Source organism: Cervus canadensis, chromosome 24, assembly GCF_019320065.1.
Source record: "Cervus canadensis isolate Bull #8, Minnesota chromosome 24, ASM1932006v1, whole genome shotgun sequence".
Classification (NCBI taxonomy): domain Eukaryota; kingdom Metazoa; phylum Chordata; class Mammalia; order Artiodactyla; family Cervidae; genus Cervus; species Cervus canadensis.
The window spans coordinates 13,984,298-14,009,586 of NC_057409.1; the positions used below are offsets into that span (position 1 = coordinate 13,984,298).

At 41.8% G+C, this 25,289-nt stretch overlaps 1 protein-coding gene across 2 annotated transcripts in view; it reads left to right on the forward strand.

The window, feature by feature from the left end:
• Positions 1–20,169, forward strand: part of KHDRBS1 (KH RNA binding domain containing, signal transduction associated 1) — a 33,763-nt gene extending 13,594 nt beyond the window's left edge. Inside the window, exons 3-11 of one of the 2 annotated variants that reach the window (XR_006265165.1) lie at positions 771–887; positions 2,117–2,263; positions 4,897–5,030; positions 5,822–6,023; positions 6,523–6,590; positions 7,384–7,442; positions 9,716–9,908; positions 12,526–12,585; positions 19,861–20,169. Coding sequence is in view for 1 of the 2 variants with exons in the window: in XM_043445448.1 (XP_043301383.1) it covers positions 771–887; positions 2,117–2,263; positions 4,897–5,030; positions 5,822–6,023; positions 6,523–6,590; positions 7,384–7,442; positions 9,716–9,813 (825 nt within the window). In the remaining variant the exon portion in view is untranslated. Of the gene's footprint in view, positions 1–770; positions 888–2,116; positions 2,264–4,896; positions 5,031–5,821; positions 6,024–6,522; positions 6,591–7,383; positions 7,443–9,715; positions 11,067–12,525; positions 12,586–19,860 lie in introns of those variants that run through there. The other variant, XM_043445448.1, reaches the window with a different exon arrangement.
• The last annotated feature ends 5,120 nt before the right edge of the window (positions 20,170–25,289 follow it).

Sequence of the window (25,289 nt, forward strand, 5' to 3'; positions counted from 1 at the left end):
GTTAATTTTATTTCTTACTCAAACTTTTTTTGCTCTTGTTTGTTTTTGATTTGGGCTATACTACTTGTGGTATCTTAGTTCCCTGACCCGGAATGGAACCTGTAACCCTTGCAGTGGAAGCACACAGTTTTAACCAGTGAACCTCAAGGGAATTCCCAAAGTTTCACTTTTAAATAAATGGTTTTTCTACTACTACTTTTTTTTTTTTTTTTTTGAAAACAACTAGTTTTAGTCAGTCAGACCAGTACTACCAAAGGGTACCATATGTCTGTTCTGTTCTGAAGTAACTGCCTTAAAAACATCTGTGTTTGTTAAATTACAAAGAGCTGCAGTGTGATGATATGGAAAGAGCCCCACACTGCATCAGGAAATTCAAGTTCTAGAGCTGCCACTTTGCAGTTTTGTGCCATGCCATGCTCAGTTGCTCACTCATGTCAACTCATTGTGACCCCAGTGACTGTAGCCTGCCAGTCTCCTCTGCCCCTGGGATTTTCCAGGCAAGAATACAGGAATAGATTGCCATTTCCTCTTCCAGGGGTCTTCGCAACCCAGAGATCGAACCCGCATCTCCTGCATTGGCAGATGGATTCTTTACTCCTGAGCCACCCAGGAAGCCTCTTTCCAATTGTATAACCTTTAGTATATCCTTCAGTAAAATGGGAGTGGTTAGTACTCTACTTACTTTACAGGATTATTGAAGATAAATAATACATGTGGAGATATTTTATAGGAACATATACATTTAGAAATCTGTCTTTATTTTCTATCAGTTCAATTTTGTGGGAAAGATCCTTGGACCACAAGGAAATACAATCAAAAGACTGCAAGAGGAGACTGGTGCAAAGATTTCTGTGTTGGGAAAGGGCTCGATGAGAGACAAAGCCAAGGTAAGCCATATTAATGAGGCAAGAAGACACCCTAATGCCTTCCAGTAGCCTAGAGTCCAGTATGGATACCTTATGGAAGCTAGTTCTTATGTGTGTACTGAAAGTGATTCCCTTAAATTTACATTGGATGTGAGAGATTATAGACCAGTTAATTTACTTTGGCAACCCCAGAAGAACCTTGATATGCCCTGGTAATTATTTTCTTTCTGACTTTACTGTGTAGTAATGGAAATAGCAGTAGCAGCTTTGGCCTTAATAAGCTTATCTAGGAAAACTTGGAAGGGGATGCTGAATGTACTGAAACTTACCCAGACTAAAGACACTAAAATGTGAACAGCATTCTTTTTCCAGTTAGTGTGGAAAAGTGTGAGCAATAGGGTTGTGAGTGCAGGTGAGTTTGAGGTTTAGTTGGCTGGTTGGTTTTATAGCCAGCTGGAATGTGAGGCGTGCTAAAGGAAGATGTTACAGAAGGAACCATGAGTAATCCTGACAATAGAATCCAGAGCTTATTTTTTCTTATGCCATAGCCCCGTATTCTTTATACTCAGAGTCTCTAAGTGTGGAGAAACTTCCCACCAAAATAGAATAGTCTTAGCTTTGTAGAATCAGCTTTTTAGATGAGACATAACCTGTTCCAGCCTAAAAACTTACTCTTTCAGGCCTCCTTGTATGCAGCCTAATTGATGAACATTTTCTCAGACCCTCTTCTTTTTCCTCCCAACATTTCTCACTGGATGAATACAATTAGAGCTGAAGTATAAGACTCTATTTAATGAGGTGTACATGAGATTTTCTTCTCTCTGTCCTGACTTTTTTCCTTCTCTATACAAGCAGATCAGAAGAGCTGGTGATGAACAGCTCTACCTGGGATTTATTAATAAAAGCAAATGCTTGGCAATTAATGAATGAATGGATGGATGCTTGGCAAACAGCTGTTATCTGAATGGAGACTGGAATTAAGTTTGTCTCTTCTGTACGTTCTAATAAGAGCTCCAATGAATACACCAGCCATTCAGAACAATGGTTAGCTTTTAGCAGCAGACCAATTGCAAGTTTAGCAGACTGTGTAAATTGCTATACTCCAAAGTTTGTTTTACTTTTTTCTTGCACTTTACTGGGGTTTTTTTAGGTGTTGGAGTCATTTCTTACTGTCCCTTTGGCCTAATGGTAAAGGTGTCATTTTCTCCGTAGTCCAAATGATAATGATGTTTTTGTGCATTTTTCCACAGGAGGAAGAGTTGCGCAAAGGTGGAGACCCCAAATATGCCCACTTGAATATGGATCTGCATGTCTTCATTGAAGTCTTTGGACCCCCATGTGAGGCTTATGCTCTTATGGCCCATGCTATGGAGGAAGTCAAGAAGTTTCTAGTACCAGTAAGGAAATCCATATCCTGTATCATTTGAGCAAGAGAAACTGGGATCTTGTGCTTATTGCTAAGGCAGGGGTTCTTAACCAGGGTCTCTGCATAACCTGAAATTGCATATCCAATTCTTCATTTATGTTCATTTTTCTGAGGTAGTTCATTACATGTACCTAGTTCTCAAACCACTGTGCCCCAAGGCCATTCTACCACTCCTGGTCTGATGTGATTTTAGTTGTATGCCAGTATCTTTTGTCAATATCTTGGATCTACAGTGTGTCTTGCATTCTAACATCTGGTTAACAAAGATTTAACAAGGTCTTCAATAAATTAAGTATTTTGGTGCTAGTATGGAACCAGGAGGTTATAATAAGAAAATGGTGAAGGTGGTTGTAACCCCCTGCACTTCAAGAAGTGTTATCTGGCCTCCAGTGTTAATGGGTTAAATTCTGACCTGGGTGCATTCAAGACTCTATCCTGGAGGAGTTTACTCAAGTAAAGTTGATTTGAAGGAGGCATGATGGTTGTAGGCTTAACTGTTGATGACATTAAACAGATTGGTGTATAGCTTCTTTCAGAATGTAATTAAGGCCTTGGAAGAGTTAGAACAGACCAGGTTACCTGTCTTCCTTATTTCCACCTGGTCAGAGGTTATTCATTCTTTGAATAACTAGGAAATTATGACTTTTTGTCTTTTGACAAGACCTGGTAGTTTTCAGAGTTAACATACTACTTACTTTTCAATATTTAATAACCAAAGAAGACTCTGGAACCTTAGGAAGCATTTGGAGTACTATTCAACTAGAATTGAGTAAGCATTATAGTTTCATCACTGAGAAGAGATGATACATAGTTCTTGGTTTTCTCATACATGTAAAATGAGGGAGTTGGAACTGTCAGAGGATGTGAGAATTGGCAGAGCAAAAATTTATAGGCAGTGTGTCTCTATAATGCTGAGCTCCAAGGATTCCAGCTGTCTCAAATGTCTAAGCAGCTGCTCTGCTTCTAAGTATGTCGTCATTAGAATGTTCAACTTGAAACAGCATATTTAAAATATCCTAGAAAAAACTCAGAGCTGGTAAATTTTCCCTTGAGGGGCTTCTTTACTCTTTGAGGTGTGTATTGAAGCATCCTGAGCCATCCGTTTTCTGAAGAACTGCAGAGGAATGCCCATCTTCTCTTTATCATTAACTTCATCGTATTTCTGAAAAGAGCTACATCTCCAAGGCTTCCATGTAAGTGGGTCTTTAAAAAAGAAGCCTACCAAGGAGATCTGGGTTTCCTCAGTGTTGCTATGGCAGCTAGAGAAATCTGAGCAAATGGCCCATCATTGGTCACTTGATTCTCTAATGTGAGTCTCAAGCAGTAGAAATAGGTAAGGTAGGAAGAGGTGAAGAATCAGGGGGTAGAGGGAGCATCTCTGTGGCGACTAGAATCTTCTAGAAGCTGTATACACCTGGGATATATAAAAGTGCACTAACTATTGAGACTGAATGACTCTCGTCAGGAAATATATGAAAAGATTTACAGATGGCATTTGACTCAGTTCTTCCTCCTTGTGAAGAAAACAAATGAGCCTGTTTTTGCATCCATGACCAGAGCCCTCTGTTTTCCCCTTAGAAACTGGTACAGTAGGAAGAGTGCTGGGCTGGGCGCTTTATCTGAATCATCTTGGATAATCACTTTTTTGAGCCTCAGTTTCCTTGTCATCCCAAATATTTGTTAAGTATCTGGAAGGGGCTGAATACTATGCTTGGGTCTGAAGTTACAGAAATGGCTCTTGAAGAGCTTATAACCTAGTGAGAAAGACAGACAGACAGACGTTTTTAAAATCATGTGGTAAGTGCTTAGAGAAAATTACATTGTGCCGTGGGAAAAGGAGAGAGTGAGGAGCTGGCATCAAGAGAAAGTTTTTCTTTTCTTTTTTTTTTTTTTTTTGAGAAAGTTTTTCAAAAGAGGTAAGGTAATACTTTTGATTAAATCTTGTAAGAATTAGAGTCCTTCAGGTGGACCAAAAAAGGCAATAATGTATTGATTAATTGAGACATTAATGATTCAAAGCCTAGATTTTGGAGATAAGTAATTCTGAATTAACATAGAATCTGCCACTCACTAGCTCTATGTCTGTCCTTATATTGATTGCTTTATGCTTTCTGAATCTGTTTTCCCAGATGGGAAGATCTGCCTACTTCAGGATTATTTTGAAGATTAAACTGAAAACCCTATGTAAGGCTTATTATATGGTACCCAGTTGTAGAGCTTAATTAATGGTAGTGGCTTTTATTATTCCAGGAAAAGGAAACTTTGCAAGAATGGATGTGTATGAGTATGCCATGTTCTGAACTGCAGGTTGTTCAGCATGGCTTGAAAGGAGGTTATACATGGATAGAGGATGGAAGTGATCTGGAGAGCTAGGCAGGGACCACATCATGAAGAACTTCATCTGAATGATGAGGGGCCTACCATCAAGATTTTCCTCAAAGAGGTGACAGGTAGCGTGCCATTTGACTTCAGAGAATGAATAATCTGAGATTTCATCTGGGCTTTCAAAGTTGTTCTTCGTATCCAAGGCTCATGTGGGCTAGATGACTCCTCAGCAGAAGGTAGAGATGTTGCACAATACTCCTCATTATTTTTTATCCACAGGATATGATGGATGATATCTGCCAGGAGCAATTTCTAGAGCTTTCCTACTTGAATGGAGTACCAGAGCCCTCCCGTGGACGTGGGGTGCCAGTGCGAGGCCGGGGAGCTGCACCTCCTCCTCCACCTGTTCCCAGGTAAAAATAATAGAGACAGCTAGAAATGGGATGTAAATCTGACTGCTAGTGCCATGTCTGTCTTACTGCTGCTCTTATTTCCAGCTTAGAAGGGGTCTCCGGATGTGTATGTTGCATCAAAAGTGGAGTTCTAGAGTGTTCCTTGGTGGTCTAGTGGTTAGGATTTGGCACGTTCACTTCTGTGACCCAGGTTCAGTCCCTAGTCAGGGAAACTGAGATCCTGCAAGTCATGTGGAACAGCCAAAAAAAAAAAAAAAAAATGGAATTTTAGATCTTGATTACTTTGGCTGTAAACAGGTGCAACAGTCCTGCTGAAACTTTTTTTTTTTTTTTTTAACTTTTGAACAGTTTTCATCATTTTAAAATGGTCTCTGACTTTAGAATTTTACCTTTGCTGACTGACCTTTATGGACTCTTCAGACTCTTCAGACAGATTCTCCACTAATAATATATTAGCAGGTCCACCATGGGCCTGGGGAACCTTCCGGAATGGGTCCTTTACCCACCTGCACATTCCTCTGTGTTTTTGTTTTGTTTTGTTTTGGCTGCGCTGCACAACTTGTGGGATCTTAACTCTAGGACCAGGAATTGACCCTGGCCACAGCAGTGACAGCACTGAGCCTTAACCACTGGACCCCCAGGGAAGTCCCCATTCCTCTGTTTTGAAGGCATCATAAAATCTCCTACCTAGCTCCAGAATTTTAAGACAAATCTGAACATGAAAGTAGCCTATTTATTAAAAATATCCATTTAAAATAAACTCTTTAAATAAAATAAACTCTTCTTTGCAGGGGCCGTGGCGTTGGGCCACCTCGGGGGGCTTTAGTGCGTGGTACACCAGTGAGAGGGGCCATCACCAGAGGTGCCACTGTGACTCGAGGAGTGCCACCCCCGCCTACTGTGAGGGGTGCTCCAGCTCCAAGAGCACGGACAGCAGGCATCCAGAGAATACCTTTGCCTCCACCGCCTGCGCCAGAGACGTATGAGGAATATGTAAGATGTTTGGACAGCGTGCCATTTCTTAACAGCTAGCAGGTCGTCACAGGAAGTTGAGTGACAGGGCCTTGGCCCTTGATGTAGGTGGCAGGAACTGCCTATAAGGTTTAGAATCTGCCATCTTCTGTTGCAGTGATTGTTAAATTATGAGAGAAGATTTTTCCATTTTAAGTATGATTTACTGTATATATACGTAGATGAAACAGGAAATAAGCTGTGCCTTGATGTTTAGTGTTTTACTAAGGGGACTCCCCATACTACTACTGATAATGCTGATTAAGTTCAACCTTGAACCTTGTTTTGCTCAAGCTGAAAGGGTTTTTTTAATTTGATTGATCGTTTTCTTTTCCTTTTTTAATTCTTTCTTTCTTGACTATTCCGCAACAGATGTTAATACTTTGGAGGGAAGCTCCCTGTTCTGTTCATTCAGAAGCCCTCAATATTACCTTACCTACTTTGTGTGATTCTGACTTTTTCTATTTGATTTTGTTTGTAGGGATATGATGATACATACGCAGAACAGAGTTATGAAGGCTACGAAGGCTATTACAGCCAGAGCCAAGGGTGAGTCAGGCAGTGGAAGTGCTGTTTCATGTCCTTGGGATACAGAGGGAGTTGGAGGAACTGAGAGATTTAGGCAGCACAAATCTAAGGAGCAGATGGCTCACCTTTTCAGGGTGTCGCCTCTGTTTTTGACATCTGTAAGGCACACACTTGGATCTGCAGATTTGGGTAACTGTGAATCTTAAATTATAATGTAGAATCTGGGGTTAGCATATGAAAAATTCCTTAGCTGTGACTACATGGGAACAAAGGGAAAATGCCTTAAAATTGTTTTGATTTGTTATTTTAAAATGTCACAACTACATTAAAGTCGCAGAAGTTTAAAAGGGTACTGGATTCCCACTACTTAACTCAGGTTCTTTTCTGCTCTTTTTTTTAAAAAGCATTTTTTTGTGTATGTGTATATATGTATCTTAACTGTGATGGGAAAGGCCTCTCATAATTCTGCAGTGGGGATAGGACAGTTCTTTTCATGTTTGTTCATTCTCTTCCAGTGAGCCATGTGAATGCGTGTGTGTACACTGGTTAACACTGAGCTTTTGGGTTGAGCTTTTTCACTTTAAATTGTGTACTATTCATTTTTCTTTGCTGAAGTTGTCATAATTTTTAAATGAGTATCTAGTATATACATGTTTTGGAAATATTTTGCAGTCTGGAGATGGGGGTAGAATGAACATTTTTTGGTTTGTTTTGCACCCTCAGTAAAATGATTGAAATACGGAAGCATTTGGGAGAAAGGTAAAACTGGAACATGGTGGCTGTATAGCTCTAATACTCTGTCTTTGGCTTTCAGGGACTCAGAATATTATGACTATGGACATGGGGAGGTTCAAGATTCTTATGAAGCATATGGTATGTCTTTATTTCTGTGGTGGGACAAAATGTGCAAGTAAGTGCCCAGGAGAATGCTGGTGACTGGATTATTGGGGGTCAGGCAGTCATACACCTAAGGAGAAACCTCATAAAAAGATCAACATGTTGATGTGACACTAGAAACCCTGCTCTCATTTAAATCGTGTGGTGTGTAGTAGAAAGAAAGACTATTGAAATGGGTTAGGTGTGCTGTTACTCTTGGCTGGCTAAGTGGATGTCCTAAACTAGGGCTAAGGTCCATGTTGGCTGGCTGGAGCAGCAGGCTTTTCGGCTGATGCTGACTTTGTTTCTGCTTTAGGCTGGGAGATGGGTAGACCTGGGTTATATTGCTGAGCCTTTGCTACAAGATACCTAGGCCACATTGATGGATAATAAGAATGGAATCATATCCAACTTTTCTGACCCACCTCATTTTTAAAAACAATTTTGGATCTCATTGTAAAGAATCTCAGTGTAGAGGAAATGCTAGGTGAAAGAGCCCTAATGGCAAGAGCAGTTTGAGAGCAAGAAGAGTGCCTGTTAGATTAGAAACTGGGGACTGGAGCCAGTTTAAGACAGTTCAGCTTCCTTACTGTCTTGGATACATCTCAACTTAGTCCTTAATCCCAAGATTGCTGTAGATGCTGGAATGGCAGCAGGACCAAACTGCCTTTCCTGAGGCCTGGTTGAAAACACATTGCTCAAGAGGTATCCTCAGGAGCCGGTTATGGCCCTGTGATAATGGGCCCCAGAGGGAGTGCCATGTGGCAGGAGATGGAGAGAGAGCAGCCTTTTAAATATGAGGTGTTTCCAGCATACTTGTGGGAAGTCCAGAGACCTTGGCAAGGGACTCAGGAGTTGACAATTTAAGATAGTAGTTGACAGTCTCCCTTATACCTAACTGAAAAGAGGAAAGAGCCTCTTAGGGTTCCCACAGATAGACTCCTCACCTCCTCAGCATAGTATGTAGCAGCCAGTAAGCTGCTTGTCCAGGGGAACAGTTTTTACCAGCCCTAGCTAAATGGTCCTGGACAGTTGCCATCTGTAACACTGCACTGCTCTGCTCATATGCCACTGTTTAGAAGGGTGGTATGATTGCCCCAGGGTATTTCCCATCATCCGTGAGCAGTACAGTGGGACCTCTGTAAGTGTTCGACTAAATTACATTTCTGTTTTGCTAGAAAAAAGACTGCACTGAAACAGGCAGGCTGCTCCTTTTGCTCCTGGTATGATGCTGCCAGGGTTAATCTGTTCTGATTTCTGCCTTTATAAACAGAGTAGAAAAATATACTGTCTGATTGGTAAGAAGTCACTTAGAAAGTGATGGACATATCTGTTGTACTAGAGGTATAAACAGGCTTAGGTAGCAACTTTACATCCATGTAGGGGTTTTAGACCTAGAATGATGGAAGCAGATGTTTGTGAATGCAAGCAGCTAGAGAAATAACAGGACTGGGTAAAGTCTGGGGGTGAGCGGAAAGAATAAACTTAGAAACACAACTCGTGTTCATGAGAGGTCAACTCTAAAAGTACATGACTGTTTTTGCTATAGGCTTTTCCCCGTCACAAAGGAAAACCATTTGAAGATAGCAGTCATGTTGTCTAGCTTTTCTGGACTATTCCACAAAAATGAGATAATGAATTCTCCTAATGAGTGCTGTTGACACATTTGATTGTACTTCCCACCGCCAGAGCAGTGGGCCAGCTGTGCTGGTGGAAGGTTCTTGAAGCGTGGCCCTTGCTTGCTCTTCCCCGGGAGCCAGAGGATCCTTCTCCACGGGCAGATCTGACTTGCTGTCACATGGAGAGGGAGCTGCCTCTGTCGCTTCCAATCTGGGAGACTTCCAGAGCTTGTCACCGTACTTGAGGCTCTCTCCTGACCTTCTTTGGAAATAGGAAAGGGCATTGCAGCCCCAATGAGATTGATCTCCTCACTGTCTGAAGCAAGGTGTTGGGTTTACCCAGGTTTGGGGGCTGGAGTATGGATCATGCATGTTGCCTATGGACAGCTTCTTTCCTGGACATCACCCCAAGTCCTTTCTGAGCTGTTTGCTTCTGGCCATCCACTCAGAACTGCCCTGTACCTGGGAAGTTGCCTAAGCTGCTTAGGAGGGAGGGCCAAGCAGAGTAAAAAAGTGAGAACCACAGAGGAGGTGGCAAGGCATTGGAAGCAAAGCAGCATGTTTGGTGATCTTTACCAAGTGACCTACACCTGCCCATTCCAAAATGCCATTGGCACATGGTTTATAAACTGTTCTTGCTTTTCCCCACAGGCCAAGATGACTGGAATGGGACCAGGCCGTCGCTGAAGGCCCCTCCAGCTAGGCCGGTGAAGGGAGCATACAGAGAGCACCCATATGGACGTTATTAAAAACAAACATGAGGGGAAAATATCAGTTATGAGCAAAGTTGTTACTGATTTCTTGTATCTCCCAGGATTCCTGTTGCTTTACCCACAACAGACAAGTAATTGTCTAAGTGTTTTTCTTCGTGGTCCCCTTCTTCTCCCCACCTTACTCCATTCTTAACTCTGCATTCTGGCTTCTGTATGTAGTATTTTAAAATGAGTTAAAATAGATTTAGGAATATCGAATTAATTTTTTAAGTGTGTAGATGCTTTTTTCTTTGTTGTTTAAATATAAACAGAAATGTACCTTTTATAATAAAAAAGAAGTTGAGTAAAAAAAAAAAACCACAAACCTGTTAGTTTCAAAAGTGACATTGCTTGCTTAAAGGTTCTGAAGTTAAGGCTTGTTAGCTTTCTCTTAGTTTTGATTTGAGGCATCCCGTAAAGTTGTAGTTGCAGAATCCCAAACTAGGCTACATTTCAAAATTCAGGGCTGTTTAAGATTTAAAATCACAAATGTTAACGGCAGTAGGTGCCACCATGTAAAAGTGAGCTCAGATGTCTCTAAAAATGTTTCCTTTATATAAAAAAGCACATGGCGGTTGAATCTTAAGGTTAAATTTTAATATGAAAGATCCTAATGAATTAAATAGTTGATGCAATTTTTAACGTTAATTGATTTAAAAACAAAACAAAACAAAATTAGGTTCGTAAAACTGAATTTTTCATTATGTGGGTTTTGAAATCTAGCCCCAGACATACAGTGTTGAGAGATACTTAGTGGGAAGTAGTTTCTAAAGAGGTTGATTTGGGGGGAGGGGCTGGCCACTTGAATTGAATTTGATGCAGAGCTTTTTAGTCATGAACAACCTTTCAGTAGTAATTCTAATAATGAACATTTCAGTATTTCAAAAGACAAAGTATTTTGTCCATCTGAGATCCTACACTCCATGAAAAACTCACTTGGACACTGGGGCCAAAAGCTGATGATATCCTTAAGTTGACGGTTGTCAATATTGAACTGTTCCCAAGGAAGTTAGTCAAGTATGTCTCAACACTAGCATGATATAAAAAGGGACACTGCAGCTGAATGAAAAAGGAATCAAAATCCACTTTGTACATAAGTTAAAGTCCTAATTGGATTTGTACCGTCCTCCCATTTTGTTCTTGGAAGATTAAATGCTACATGTGTAAAGTCTGCCTAAATAGGTAGCTTAAACTTATGTCAAAATGTCTGCAGCAGTTTGTCAATAAAGTTTAGTCCTTTTTTAATCAAAGTAAATGTGATGAATTGTCATTTTTTTGGGTGGACAATAAAATAGTTTTCTCTTTCAAATAAACTTAAATTAACTCTAAAGTTAATGGGCTTGTTAAAAGTTGGAGACATTCTTAAAAGTGGTTGGGGGGGGTTTTATTTTAAGTTTACCAAAAAAAAAAAGTTTATGAGTTGTTAAGTTTTAGTTTAAAAATAACCAAAGCTTTTTCACCCCCTGGAAGTTGTTAAAAGAAGTTTTATCCAATCCTTATCACAAGCTCTGATTTCTGGAGAGAAGAATCAAACTAAGCTAAAACTTGGACTGGTTTCCATACATAGGCCTCAATATTTAAAGTGCCAGTCACCCTAGTTTGCACCTTTTGTAGAGCCCCTAGGTCGCCCTAAGTGTGACACCAAATCATCTCTGCGAGCTTGGAAAGGGATAGCACTTGTCTTTAGATGATGACAATTCAGCAAACCCTGGGTGCCCTTAAGGGTTTCCCTTCCAATCCCAGAAATGCTGTTAATAAAAGAACTGGGCTGGGGCAGGATCTGGTGTGAAGCCTGGCTCTGAACCTTCTGAGACCAAGAGAGGAAATGATGGAATTGGTTGACCCTGTTTCTGCTCCTCTACATTAATTCTTAGGGTTCCCATACCTTCCCTAAGGGAGCAACCTAAACTGCTCGGGGGTGAAAAATCCTCTTGTATGAAGTGCCAAGCTGCCTGCAGCAGTGCATGATGGACATTTTTTTTTTTTCTTTTTAAAACACACCAACAAAAAAAAATGTATTTGTAGATTGTGATAAAGTGTAAATAACTGAATTTTCAACCATGGTTTGAAGTCAGCTTTCAGGGCATTATGTCTTGTTTTGATGAAAAGAGATCACTCTATACCCCCCTTTTTAAAGGAAAATTATCGCAAGAGAATCAGGATGTGTAAAGCTAACATGCATCGCAAAAAACCAAAGGTAACCTAAATGTCTGATTTTAATAGCACATATTTCTCTTTTACATAAACTGTGACAGCAACTTGCATAAACAATTCTTTAGCTGTTAATTTTAATGTTAAAACTTTGCAAAACTTGTTTAATAAAAATAGCTGTAAAAAGAAAAACCATATGCTGCCGCATAAATTAGCCATAACTCTTAATAATCCTGCCCATCACAAGTGAACTGTAATGTAACCTGGGCACAAAGTCTGACATCTTAAATGACACATTGTAAAATTTCAATGACTGTAGTTTAGATCTGCTGCTCCCCAAAGTAAAGCTTTCTGCTCAGCTATTTTAAAATGTACAAGGATTATCCCCTATTAGGTCCCCGTATTGATATTCACAATGAAATATTACTTAAAATTTCTTGAAAGTTGCATGTTTCTCTCCTGTAATGTGTAAACTGCATGCAGGATCTCTATCTTTTATTTTGTATGTCTTTAAAACTTCCTCTTCAAAATACTGATCTCTTACTTCTCCATTTTCAGGTGGTTGAAAAGTCCTGAGGCATTTCCTGGAGTAGAATGGGTAGTGAAGACCCTTGTCAGGTATGTTAAGGTGGCTTTCTATTAAGGATATTGGACTTTTATCCTAACTATACAATGGTTGTGCCAGGTGGTTTATGCATATTATAGTACATGTCAGTACATATATATACAGTGATAGGAAACATATTACTTCCCAAAGCCACTTATTTCATTTAAGATAGCTCCACGTAGTAGAAGTTTTCCTTCATTTTGAATGAGTCGCTCTAGTGACTCAAACTGATTCTACTTTAGACCACTGAAGGAATATCCTATCATGTATTTGAACATCATTTTCATTTATGTTTCTTTCCCAGCTTTAAAAGTTACTTGTTAGACTTGCTAGATCTGATTTTCAAGAAAAGCTAGAAATTTGAATTTCATATACTGCCAGTTGTTTACCGTCTGCTTAGATTTGTGTCAGTCCTTGTAAAACATCTGTGCAACCCAAATGCTGCCCATCACTTGCCAGTTTGCAGCTTCTGCAAATAGGTTAGCTCCTATTAATACAAACTAAAAGACATGTTAGGGTTATTGAGTATAATTCATATGCCACACTATTCACTTGTTCAGTGTACAGTTCAGTGGTTTTCAGTATATACAAAGTTGTACAGTCATCACCACAATCAATTTTAGAAAGTCTTTATCACTTCAAAAAGAAATACCATGTCCATTAAGCCATTTCCCACAGTCCTCTTATCCTTTCTAGGTCTAAGCAACCATTAATTACTTTGTGTGTCTATCAACTTGCTTATTCTGGACTCTTCACAAAATGGAATTATGCAACATATAATCTTTTATGACTGGCTTCTTCCACTTGAGAATGTTTTCAAGCCATATCCATGTTGGAGCATGTTGTCAATATTTCCCCTTTTTTTGTCAAACACTTTTATTATTTGCGTGTACTACATTTTATTTACTGCTTTGGCCAATATGAATAATGCTATGAAGATTGATGTACAGAGTTTGTGTGGACATATGTTTTTTGTGGGGTTTTTTTACATATGTTTTTAATTTGGGGGGTATATATCTAGGAAAGGAATCACTAGGTCATGTGGTAACTCTGTGTTTAATTTCAAAGGACTGCCAAACTTTTTTACACAGAGACTAAACCATTCCTACCAGCAATGAGGTTTCTAATTTCTCCACATCCTTACCAACACTTACTGTTTTTCTTTTTGTTTACTATAGCTATCCTATACGATGTGAATTGGTATCTCATTGTGGTTTTGATTTGCATTTCTCTAATGACCAGTGTTGAGCATCTTTTCATGTACTTACCTTCTTTAGAGAAATGTTTATTTAAATCTTTTGTCAATTTTTAAATTGGACTATTTGTCTTTTCATTATTGAATTGTAATTTCTTCATATATTTTGATGCTGGACCCTTATCAGATATGTGATTTGCAAGTATTTTCTCCCATTTCTTTGAAACACAAAACAGTTTTTCATTTTGATGAAGTTCAGTTTGTCTGTTGTTTTCTTTTGCTGCTTATGCTTTTTGGTGTCATAGGTAAGAAGCCATTGTCTCTTTGAAGGACCTGAAGATTTATATCTTTTTCCTTCCAAGAGTCTTATAGTTTTAATTCTGACATTTAGATCTTTGGTCAATTTTGCTTTAATTTTTGTATATGAAGGGGGGATTTCATATTCTTTTGCATGTGGGTATCCAGTTGTCTCAGCACCATTTATTCAAAAGACTTTTCTTTTCCCTTTAAAGACCTTGGCATCCTTGTTGAAAATCAGTTGACCATAGAGGTATAGATCTATCCCCTTTGAAGTTGGTATTACTTTAACTCATTAATAAAATTTTTGGCATACAGCAGCTACTCAATAGCTGATTAGACTATTTTGGCATCATTAAGAGCTCGTCACTGGTGGGTCTGGCATTTGATCCCAGGTATGGATGACTCCAAGTCATGCCTGTAACACTGCAGGCTGCTAATGTGGAAACGAGACTGTTCTAGCTACCATGCCTGGCTGTATGCACTTCTCCAGAGGCTCAGAGGCTGAGCCCCTACATGCCCTTCCCCCACCATCAGCCTCTTTTGCTCCTCTCTCCAACTCCTTCCAGGGTGTCCAGGGTACTCTTTATCAATGACACTTGGTGCTAAAGGAACTCTCTCACCCTTCCTTATCTCGGGATGTGGCAGCATTCAAATAGTCTTAGGGTTTGTTCACTCTTGCTCTCTCTCCCACCACTTGCCACCTTCTGTCCCAGACTAAAAATGTAGGTGGAGATGCGTTAGCAACCACTAGGGCTTTCTGACCACCAAGAGTGAAACAGACTCGGACCATGTTTTATTTCAGGAACAGCAACCTGAGAGTTAGGGCCTGTAAGGCTTCTTGCCTGCATGTGCAGAATGCTCCTGAACCAAATGAACTAGGAGGATAAGGGTGGTGCTGGTTGGATATTTTGCTCAGTTGTTTGAATCTTAAGTAATCCCTTCCTGACCTCAAACCCTGAAGCTGTATGTCACCCAAAGATCATTTGAGTTAGAATACATCAGGCAGCAGGTGGACTCCCTCTTGATATGTTCTCATGCTTTGCATGAGCCTGTACAGGCTGCTGTTTGCCAGCAGAGTTACTATTAATTTTAATATACATTTTAACTTCATCTCATTTTATTACTTGTTTATTCCCATTAATTGATCTTGACCCCATTTTAAAAAATCATTTATTTATTTATGGCTATGCTGGGTCTTTTCTTGCTGCTTTTATGGGCTTTCTTGGGCTACTCTCTAGTTGCGATGCATGGGCTTCTTGCAGTGACTTCTCTTGTTGTGGAGCACAGGCTTTAGGCACACAGGCTTTGGTAGTTGTGTGTGGGCTCAGTAGTTGCAGCTCACGTGCTCTGGAGCACAGGCTCAATAGTTGTGGCGTACGGGCTTAGTTGCCCTGTGGCATGTGGGATCTTCCCTGGCCAGGGATTGAACCCACGTCCCCTGCATTGGCAGGCGGATTCTTATTCACTGCATCACCACGGAGAGCCCCAGTGACCCCCCTCCCCCCCCTTTTTTTTTAAGAGAAAGTGACATAGAGAAAATAGACAGCTTTGCCAAGCTAAGGGGGAAAAAAGTTAATTTGACTATCTACTATATGTCTGTTTTTGTAAATGAGGCAGCTGTTACTAGGGGAGGTGAAGTAATTTACCACAGTTGCATAACAAGTCATGGAGGAGGTGCCCATTAGCATTTTGTACACCAAAACCCATTCTCTATGCCAAAAGCATGCTGCTTCTTTAAGATAAACACCATATTTCATTGACACTGAGGGCATGTGTTATGAGATGCATCATGAAATAGTGCACAGAAAGAAAAAATACTGTCAGTTAAACTGACACAGGGGTTTGTTTTCATGCGTGTTAAGATGAGTTCTGATTTCAGAAATGATAAAATTGGGGGAAAAAAGTCACTTAGCTACTATTGCATTTTTGTCAATTCTAACATTCTTTACTATGTGCCATTCACTATCTTCTCCACCTGTGAAGTAGCTATTTTATCCCATTTTTACACAGTTTAACACACATTATTACATAATGATAACTAGCTTTGGAACCTTTGGTGGGTTATCCTATCCAAGGCTCAGTTTTTGTTTCATTTTTAATATTTATTTATTTGGCTGCACTGGGTCTTAGTTGCAATATGTGGGATCTTTGATCTGTGTTGCAGTATACAGATCTTTAGTTGGCAGCATTGCAAGATCTAGTTCCCTGACTAGAGATTGAACCCAGGTTATCTGTATTGGGAGCACAGAGACATAGTCACTGGACCACCAGGGATGTCCAAAGTCTCAGTTTCATCATCTGTAAAATGGGAGAATAATATTTATTTTTACAATTATATATTTAAAATTTAATACTTACTTTACTTTGTTGTGAAGGTTGGGTGAGTTAATGTGTATAAAACATTCAACAGAACATGTGCTAAGCACCTATATAAACAGAGACTGGGAGAGTAGGTTAGTGCTGATTTTGAAAAGCTAAATTTTAGTCAAGGAATTTGGACATTCGCCTAAAGTTTAGGGAGGTATTTTAAGGCCTTAACCAGGAAAGTGACTTGAGCACACTTGTGTTTGCCCTTGCGCTGGTGAGCTGGGGAAGTAAAGGAAGCAGTAGGTAAATACCTTCCATATGTGCATCACTCCTTTGTAGGAGAGCAAAGGGGGTGTTCTCCCCTCCTCATGCCTGGCTTCTGCTCCCTCTTACCTAAAAACCTCTTTCAGAAAGAATAGCCATCTCTCCTCTCAGATGTTTGAGCTATTTGAGGAGGAGATGTTAGGCCTTCACCATACGTTGAGGGCATCATGCTATATACTGTCCTTTTCACCCACCCTGTGAATTAGAGACCAAAACTCTGTGAGTCTCCACTGATGAAGACCACACTCTTAAGGAATTACTAAGCGAGGCTTTGCTTAACCACTCTCAAGTCTTGAATGAATGAAGTCTCTGCCACCATTTCTGAGCTAACTCGCCAGGGAGTATCATGTTGCAGCATCTAGGGCAGTTCTTACAGCCTTGTGAAGGGAGTTACTCTGGGAAGCTGACACGCACTTGGTAGGATGACCACAGGGTCCGCGAGCCGGAGTTCAGACCCACGTCTCTCTGCTCCTGGTCTTTCCTCTGTATCTGCAGTGGCCACCAAAAGATGAGCTTACACTGGAAGTGGTTCCCAGCTTTGATACACGGGATGGGTGGTACCCCTAGCTTGGTTTCCAGATTCCTAAAGTTAAAAAAATTAGATCCTTCTTTGCCCTCTCTTGTTCTCTCTGGACCCTCATGTACCTCTTGCTTTTTGGATTGTTATTGCATGTTTAAAGCTAGCAGGCATCTGATGAATATTTAATAGCCTTGAGCAGACAGGCTGCATACAGCTGTGTGAGGCTACAGCTGTTGGAAGGAAGCACAGTGCACTGCCTGACGAGCATTCTTTTGTTCCCTGGCTCCACCCGTGTAGGCCCCTTGGGAGCAAAGACCTGTGGTGGGCACTGCACCCTAGTCCTGTTGTGGCCTGAGGGCTCCCAGTGAGGCTGCATTCAAGCAGCAGACCAAACCCATTTGTTTGGGGTAATGAGGAGCAGATATATTCACTGACCTCTAAAATCAACTTTCTACCCCTCCGGCTATATGTCTTCTACTCAATAGCCTGCCATGGCTCTGGGGCTGAGGATGTGTTCTTTTCCAGTGTTCTGCCAACTGTAGCTGTCTTTTTAAAAGGAAGGAACTTTGTATCTGGAAGGGATTTGAATTTCATAACCATGCTGCTGGAGGTTAGCTCCTTGACATTCCTTGACTACAAATCCAGCAGCTTCTCAGCAGTAAGTGTACTTCTCACCCCCAGCCTAAGCTGTGCTGGTTGTCTTTGGCTGTATCTCAGGAAGGAAAGGGCAGGTTGGAACTTCTGTACAGGTACACAAGCTATATAGTGCTTCTCCCCCACCTAGACCAGGAGAGCTTTTTGCTTCAAAGAGGCCTTGTCATTTCCCAGTCAAATTGGGAGAGGTTGTGGGGACTCCTGAAGAAGGACAGCCCATTTGAGGTGTTTCCAGGCAGAGTCCAGCTAGGCTGTCAGCCCAGATTAATCACCAAAGTAGAACACATTGCTGGAAATTTGGGTACTGTTTATGCTCTTAATACTGCATTAAGATGCCTGAATTAGCTCTGGAGCCTACATTGGACCACTTCAGGATAGCCAGTCTCCTCAGCAGGTATGTAAAGCATTTCAGCTGGAAGATGTAGATACAGAGCTAATTCTTCTCTGCCCTCCTTGGGCTCCTTAAGTCTTCATGCTTCCTACTTACGGCCTCGCTTTAGGTACAAAATGAGTGCTCCCAATCTCTCAGGCACTCTGCGGTTGGAATGTAGGAAGCAAACTCTGCATCTGCCTTTGAAAAAGAGAAATACCTGGTGTTCAGATACGATTCTTCATAAGCTTCTCTCAGAGATCAGTATAAATGACTCCTCTCATTCTTTTATTTTTTTTAATACATTCACTGTTATAAACTGGACACCTACTATGTGCTAGGCACTGGAGAGTCAGTGGTGAGTAAGTAACATAAAATTAGTCCCTGATCTCGGGAAGCTTATAGTACATCTGGGGACACAGACACTAAACGTATTAATCTCTTAAATAGCATAAATCACCTAAGTTGTGGTAAGTGCTATGAAAGAAAAGAATGGGTACTGTGAGGACATAAACAGGGGCTAACCTAGCTCTGAGATTTTCCTTGAGGAAATAATGTTTAAGCTGACATCTAGAGGCAGAGTTAACTAGACACAGAGCTTGGGAGATGGTCTAGAGAAAGGACATGAAACATACTCTAGGCAGAGGGTAGGGCTGAGGCAGCATCAAGGCGAGGTAGAAATCTGGACCTTACGCTGTGGTCATCACTGAAGACTGTTGAATTCAGTAGTCAGAGGTAAGAGGTGGCACAACTAGATTTCTACTTTTTAAACTTCATTCGCTCCTGAGTGGAGAATGGGTTATGGAGACCTACAAGGAAAGACTTGAGGCAGACCTACACTAGGGTGACAGCAGTGAGAGTGTCGAAAAATGAATGGATTCAAGAACTTTAAAGAGAGAGAATGAACATAATTTGATGATTGATTAGGTGTGGGAGAAAGGGGACATACTAATGAGGGGCTCCAAGTTACTGGCTTGAACAACTGGGGGATGGTAGTGCCATTTCTTTTTTTTTTAAGATGAGGAGCACAGTTACATTCTTTGGCATGAGGTTAGGGCCCTGGCCTGTGCCCCAGACTTAGGATGTCTCTCCTATCCAATTCTCAGGGGATAACGCTGAGAATCAGGGGCTGGTAAGAACCAGAAAAAGTGGACCCTTGAGCCTAGGATTGAGGAACTAATAATAGCTATGAGAAGATGCCTGTTCCCTTCCAAAGGATTTAAAACTTTTTGTTAATCTTTATCTTTTTCACATCTCTGAAAGAGTAGAAATTATTTTCTTCTTTATATGGCTAGAGGTTCCAACGCTTGTGTAGTTAACGGCCCCGAAGGTCTAGTTGCTTCTGTCCCAGATCACTCAGCTCAGGGATGGCCAAGGATGGGAAGTATGAGGCTCCATTTTCATTGCCTGACTGACAGCAAAAAGAGAGCTCATAGACTGTGGACTTCTTTTTCTACCCATCTGTGTACCTAAAACCTTGTCCAGGATGCAACGAACTGGGTTGTGCTGTAGGGTGGGGAGATTGTAAGGGAGGCAGAGTGGTCAAATGGGAGCCTGGGAATCCCCCCAGTATGGCAGCTTCATGCTTCTTAATTTTTTTGCCTATGTCTTTGCAGCGATCAGAGGACTCCGGAAACCAGGAGAGCTGCCTACTGTGTCAAGGCTGGCCTGAGGGCATTTGCTGAGCACAGAGAAACCCAGGAGAGGAGATCAACAGTCTTTTCCCACCTACCTCTTGATCTGTCTGATTTACCCACAGAAAGCCAGCTAGAGTCCCCTAAGAGTCTCTAGGCCCAGAATGGAGTCCTTAGGGCAACAAGGGATTGTGATGCTAACAATTAAACCTGCTCAGGACTTAAAGATTGAAGGGGACTAACAGTATCCTCAGCATGGCCTCCTAGATGTGAATAAACTGGCAACTCCAATTGTGTCATTCCCAGTTTGCCTGCTTCCCTTTAGTCTCCAGCAGAACTGGCTGGAGCACCCTACCACCACCTCCTGTTTCCCATCCTGCCACATGTGTGTTGTGAGTGTCAGCTTTGGACACTTGCAGAGGTCTCCCAGAGAGTGGCTGGTTACCACCCCTGTAACAGGCTGAGAAAAGCCATGTAAGAAGGTTCATGTACTTTAAAAGGCAAGTTCTTTAGCCTCAGAGCCTGTTGTTTTTCTCTTTGTTGATAACTAAAGTCCAAAAATATCTTGAAGGATAGGGTAGGACTTTTCCCACTTAACATCTGGACTATATCCCTCCCCCAGCAAACACCTGGCACTGAGGAGCTCAATAAAGGTTCAGTCAAGTGATGAAGAGTGCCACTCATAGCTTTTACCAGCTTTAAGAGAGAGCCAAAGGAGGTGTCCTGTCTTAACTCCCACTCTCCCTCCAGCTATGTTGGGCTAGCTATTTGTCCTAATGCTTTCTCTTAAAGGATGGGAAAGTCAACCTTTGCTACACTCTGGTTTCCTGTGCCAGTGCCATAGGCCCATAGGCTGATTTTACAGAGGGCATCTTGAGAGGTTAAAGTGGAAACATCCCACGGTCCACCAACAGAAGAAGGTGGTGGTGCTCAATCATGTCCGACTTTGCAACCCTATGGACTGTAGCCCACCAGGCTCCTCTGTCTGTGGGATTCTCCAGGCAAGAATACTGGAGTGGGTTGCCATTTCCTAGCCCAGGGGATCTTCCCAAGCCAGGGATCAAGCCCCTGTCTCTTATGTCTTCTGCATTGACAGGCGGGTTCTTTACCACTATTGCCTCCTGGGAACCCCATTTAAACAATACTATTTCACTTAATCCTCCAATCCACTATACTTATTTTTACAGATGAGGAAACAGGCTCAAAGAGGATAAATAACTTGCCTAAGGTTAAAAAGAAAACATGCTATCAGACTTCGCAGTCCCTGCTTTTGACCTTTTATAACTCTTAGAGCTAGAAGTACTTTGAAACAGGAAAACATTGTGTTTGAGAGGTTTATTTAGGGTGACAGACCATCCTTGTTTACCCAAGACAAGATTCCTGGGATGCTGAACTTTCGGTCCTAAAACCAGGAAAGTCCCAGGCAAACTGAGATGAGTTTGTCCATCTATGTTTGCACCAAGACCTTCAATGCAGGGTTGGCTGCTCAGGCTTCATTTTCCCTGATTTCTTGGTCTCCTAGGCCTCACCTGTGGTCAGTTTCTTTGTCTAGCATTGGAGGACCTGCTTCAGTCCAGCAGGCAGAGGAGGAATTTGGGGCGGAAGAGTTCAGGAATCAGATGGTATCTTCATCATGGAAAATGGAGGTGCAGAGCCTGGGTCACTACTTGAGAAGCCAGTGCTAGATTCTAGGCGGCCCTACCTACCTCCCACCCCCAGATACAGGATATGTACTTAGAAGCCATGGATTTACAGGGCCAAAGCCAGACAGATCTAGATTCAAATCCTAGCCCCTCACTTAACTTTGTATTTTTCTGGGTCTGTTCGCTCCATAAAAGTAGGATGATAATCCCAATCCAGTGAATGGGACCTGAAAAGCAACTGAAATGTGTGTGATATACATCCCACAGGGTCTATGCATAATCCTGTTCCACACTCAAGTGTCCTTCCTCCCTCTTTCCTGGCTTGTGTTTCTTGCCCAGTCCTGTCACCTGTCATGTCTGTCACATACACACACTTTTGCCATTACCACTTGCAGCCCTAGGGATTTTCCTCAGGGAGCCCTGACCTCCTGGGCTTGGCCCACCCACCCAGCTGCCCTGCATGTCAGTCACCTCCCCTGTGAGCAGAGAAGGAATGACATCAGCTTTTCCCCCTCTCCCCGCATCTGAAGCCTCTGGACTGTTTTGAGCCATAAATATTTTAGCTGGGCCTTTCTCTGGCTGTTGCCAGGGTGATGGACTCTCAGGGGACTGGGGTGGGAGTGTGGAGGCGGGGCTCCGCAGCCTGGCCTAGCTGGAGAGCGGGCCTTGGAGGGGCGGGTACAGGCCTGGCCAAGAGCCAGTGCTTGCTGCAGTAGTTCTGAAGGCTGTTACTCTGCCTGCCTTCCCTCTCCCAGGCCCCTGAGAGCAGCTCCTGCTGTTTTCCAGGCCCAGTTCTGCCCTTGAGCAGTGCTTGATCTTGGGTGGATTGCTATATATCTCTGGGCCTTCATTTCAACAACTCTAACAGATAAGTCCATTTCACCAGTAAGTGGAGAAGATAAGGTTTTGTAAAAATCCTATGAAACACGTTTGGTTAATAAGTCACGATTGGAGAAGCCTAGGGCCCACAACTCTATCCGATAGACCTACAGGCTGGGGCCCCAGGGCAATGTGGATGCCACTCTAAAGGCTGACTGTCAGACACGGCACGGCCTCCCATTCTCCCCCATGCCCCCTATCCCTCATGCTTTACCCCCAGCTCCTTTTCTAAGGTGCCCAGGCCTAGCTAGATGACGAGCACGGGGGATTCTAAGGAATTTAGTCCTTATGAACAGAGTTAATGAAAGAAAGCCTCTTTTGATTGAAATACAGAAACTGGATCTGGCCCTCACTCTTCTAATCCCCGACCGCCCCACCTCCCACCCCATCTAAAGATCTAAATCAGAATAGTTGCAAAGCTGTAGCTCTCAGCAGCATGCCCCATCCCCTTTGGGATGGCTCTAAGAAACAAGAGAGCCAGAGAGAGGGGTGCCTGGCTCCATGCCCTATCCCTACCATGGAGAAGCTCTGGACTGGGTCCAGAATTCCACATCCCTTGCCAGCCCTGCCCACCAGTGTTTGTGTGGGGTTGGAAGCTGATTCCTTTGTATCAAGCGCCCTCTGGTGATGGAGATGTGCATTGCGTGAAAATAAGATCTTAAAAGACTAAATCGCAGGCCACTCTGAAAGGTGGGATGATTTGCTCTTACCTAAAGTTCTCCTTGACCCCAGCTACTAGTGACAGCTATTGCATTTCCCATGTAGGACAACCCTCCTGTATGTTTACTTCTCTCTGTCATTAATCCTCACAATGACGTGGGAATTACTCTAATTTTACAGATGAAACAGACTTACGTGAAATCAAATCTAAACACTTCACTGTATGTAGCATGTGGCATTCAAGGCCCTCAAGTGATATGAACTTAACCTACAGCTTACCTCTGGACCTTTGCTCATGCTGTTTTCTCTGTTGCCATCCCCCCATCCTTGCAGTATGTTACACACCAAATCCATCTATATTGGAAAAACTAACAAAATACAACATTTTCTCAAGCTTGCACATACTATGTCTCTAATAAGCTATTATAAGACATGGATGAGAACAAATGTCTGAGAATAAGTGGGTAAGTGTCTCTGAGATGTGGAAGGTTGGATGGGGAGATGAACATATATGTGGAAATCAGAATAACCAAGGAAATTAAAAGAACATGAAGACATCTGGATTCTCTTGTAGAAAAAAAAAAAAAATTAGGTATAAGTATTCTTGCTGGCAAAAAGGACAAATCTGGGAAACTGAGGCAGAAATTTAGGTGACATTTCCTCAAAAGTCATCAATCTTAAATTCACATTAGTTTTCTTGTTACTTCATAATATATCCATGTTTTAATAATAGGTAATACTTAAATAACATTTACTATACACCAGGTATGTTTTAAGTACTTTACATTGTCTAACTTGATCTTCACCATAATCTCCTAAAATAGGTACTAATATTTTTTCAATTGAAATGTAGTCGCTTTATGATAATATATTCAAGTGTACAGCATAGTGATTCAAAACTTTTATCAGTTATACTCCATTTAAAGTTATTATAAGCACAGACTTCCCTGGTGGTCCAGTGGTTGAGAATCCGCCTTCCAACGAAAGGGATGTGGCTTCTATCCCTGGTCAGGGAACTAAGATCCCCTTGAGCCTGTGCTGCAACTACTGAGCCCACACACTCCAGAGCTCATGCTCCACAAGAGAAGCCCACACACTGCAACAAAGACCCAGCGCGCCCAAAAAGTTATAAATACTGGCTGTATCCTCTGTTCTGTACAATACATCCTGTAGCTTATTTATACATAGCAGTTTGTACCTCTTCATCCCCTGCCCTTATCTTGCCCCTCCCCTCTTTCCTCTCCCCACTGGCCACCACTAGTTTGTTCTCTACATCTGTGAGTTATACTAACCTCACTCTATACTGAGGAAACTGAGGCACAGAGAGGTTCAATAATTTCTTAGGGTCATGCAGCTCGTAAGTGGTAGAGCCAGGATTTGATTCCATGTAAGTCTGGCTCAGAGAAGGTGCTCTGGGTAACTATATTTTAATATTGAAAATACTGCCTTACATTGCTATGAATAAAACTGACACTCCGGGAAGCAGTATTGTATCTTATGCTGTGGTTTCAGGACCCCCAGAGGTCTGCATAATCCAGGCCGAAAACTGATCTGGAGGACAGACATGCCAACCTTGGTCCCAGAATAACAGAACCAAGGAAGAGATCCCAACTCCTGATGTCCAATGACACATGGCTGGCACAGAGCCAGTGGCATTTCCTAAAAAATTCAAGACTCCTAGGAGAGCCAATAGAGAGCAAGTTAATCAGGAAATGAAGACATACATACATAGTTAATCAGGAAATGAAGGAGGGAAGTGAGGGCCTCAGGGTCACAAAACAGCTGAGATGTGTGGGCACAGATCTAGAGGACAAAAACCCAACGAACATTCTGCCATCGTAGTTATTTTCTCCACGGAGCCTGTTGTAGGAGGCAGATGTAGAAGGATTAAGGCCCTAGATGTTTCTAGTAGATGCTGAGATGGAAGTGTATATTGTTCTAGATTCTTTCAGTAGCAACTGTCAGACACCAAACTGGCTTTTTGTAACAGAAAAGTCCTTAAAGACTTCAGATATACCTGGATCTAATGATGCTGTTAAGAAAATGACTCCTGATTCTCTAACTTTTCTATGTTTCTTTCATTGTCAGCTAAGTTCTCCCCGAAAGGTTGCAAGATAACCACCAAGAACTTCAAGTTTATATTTTATTTCCTTAGCCATCCCACAGGGGGGAAATTTTATTGCCCACTAGTTGTGGCAAAGGTCCTAGGATTGCATCTCATTTGGCCTA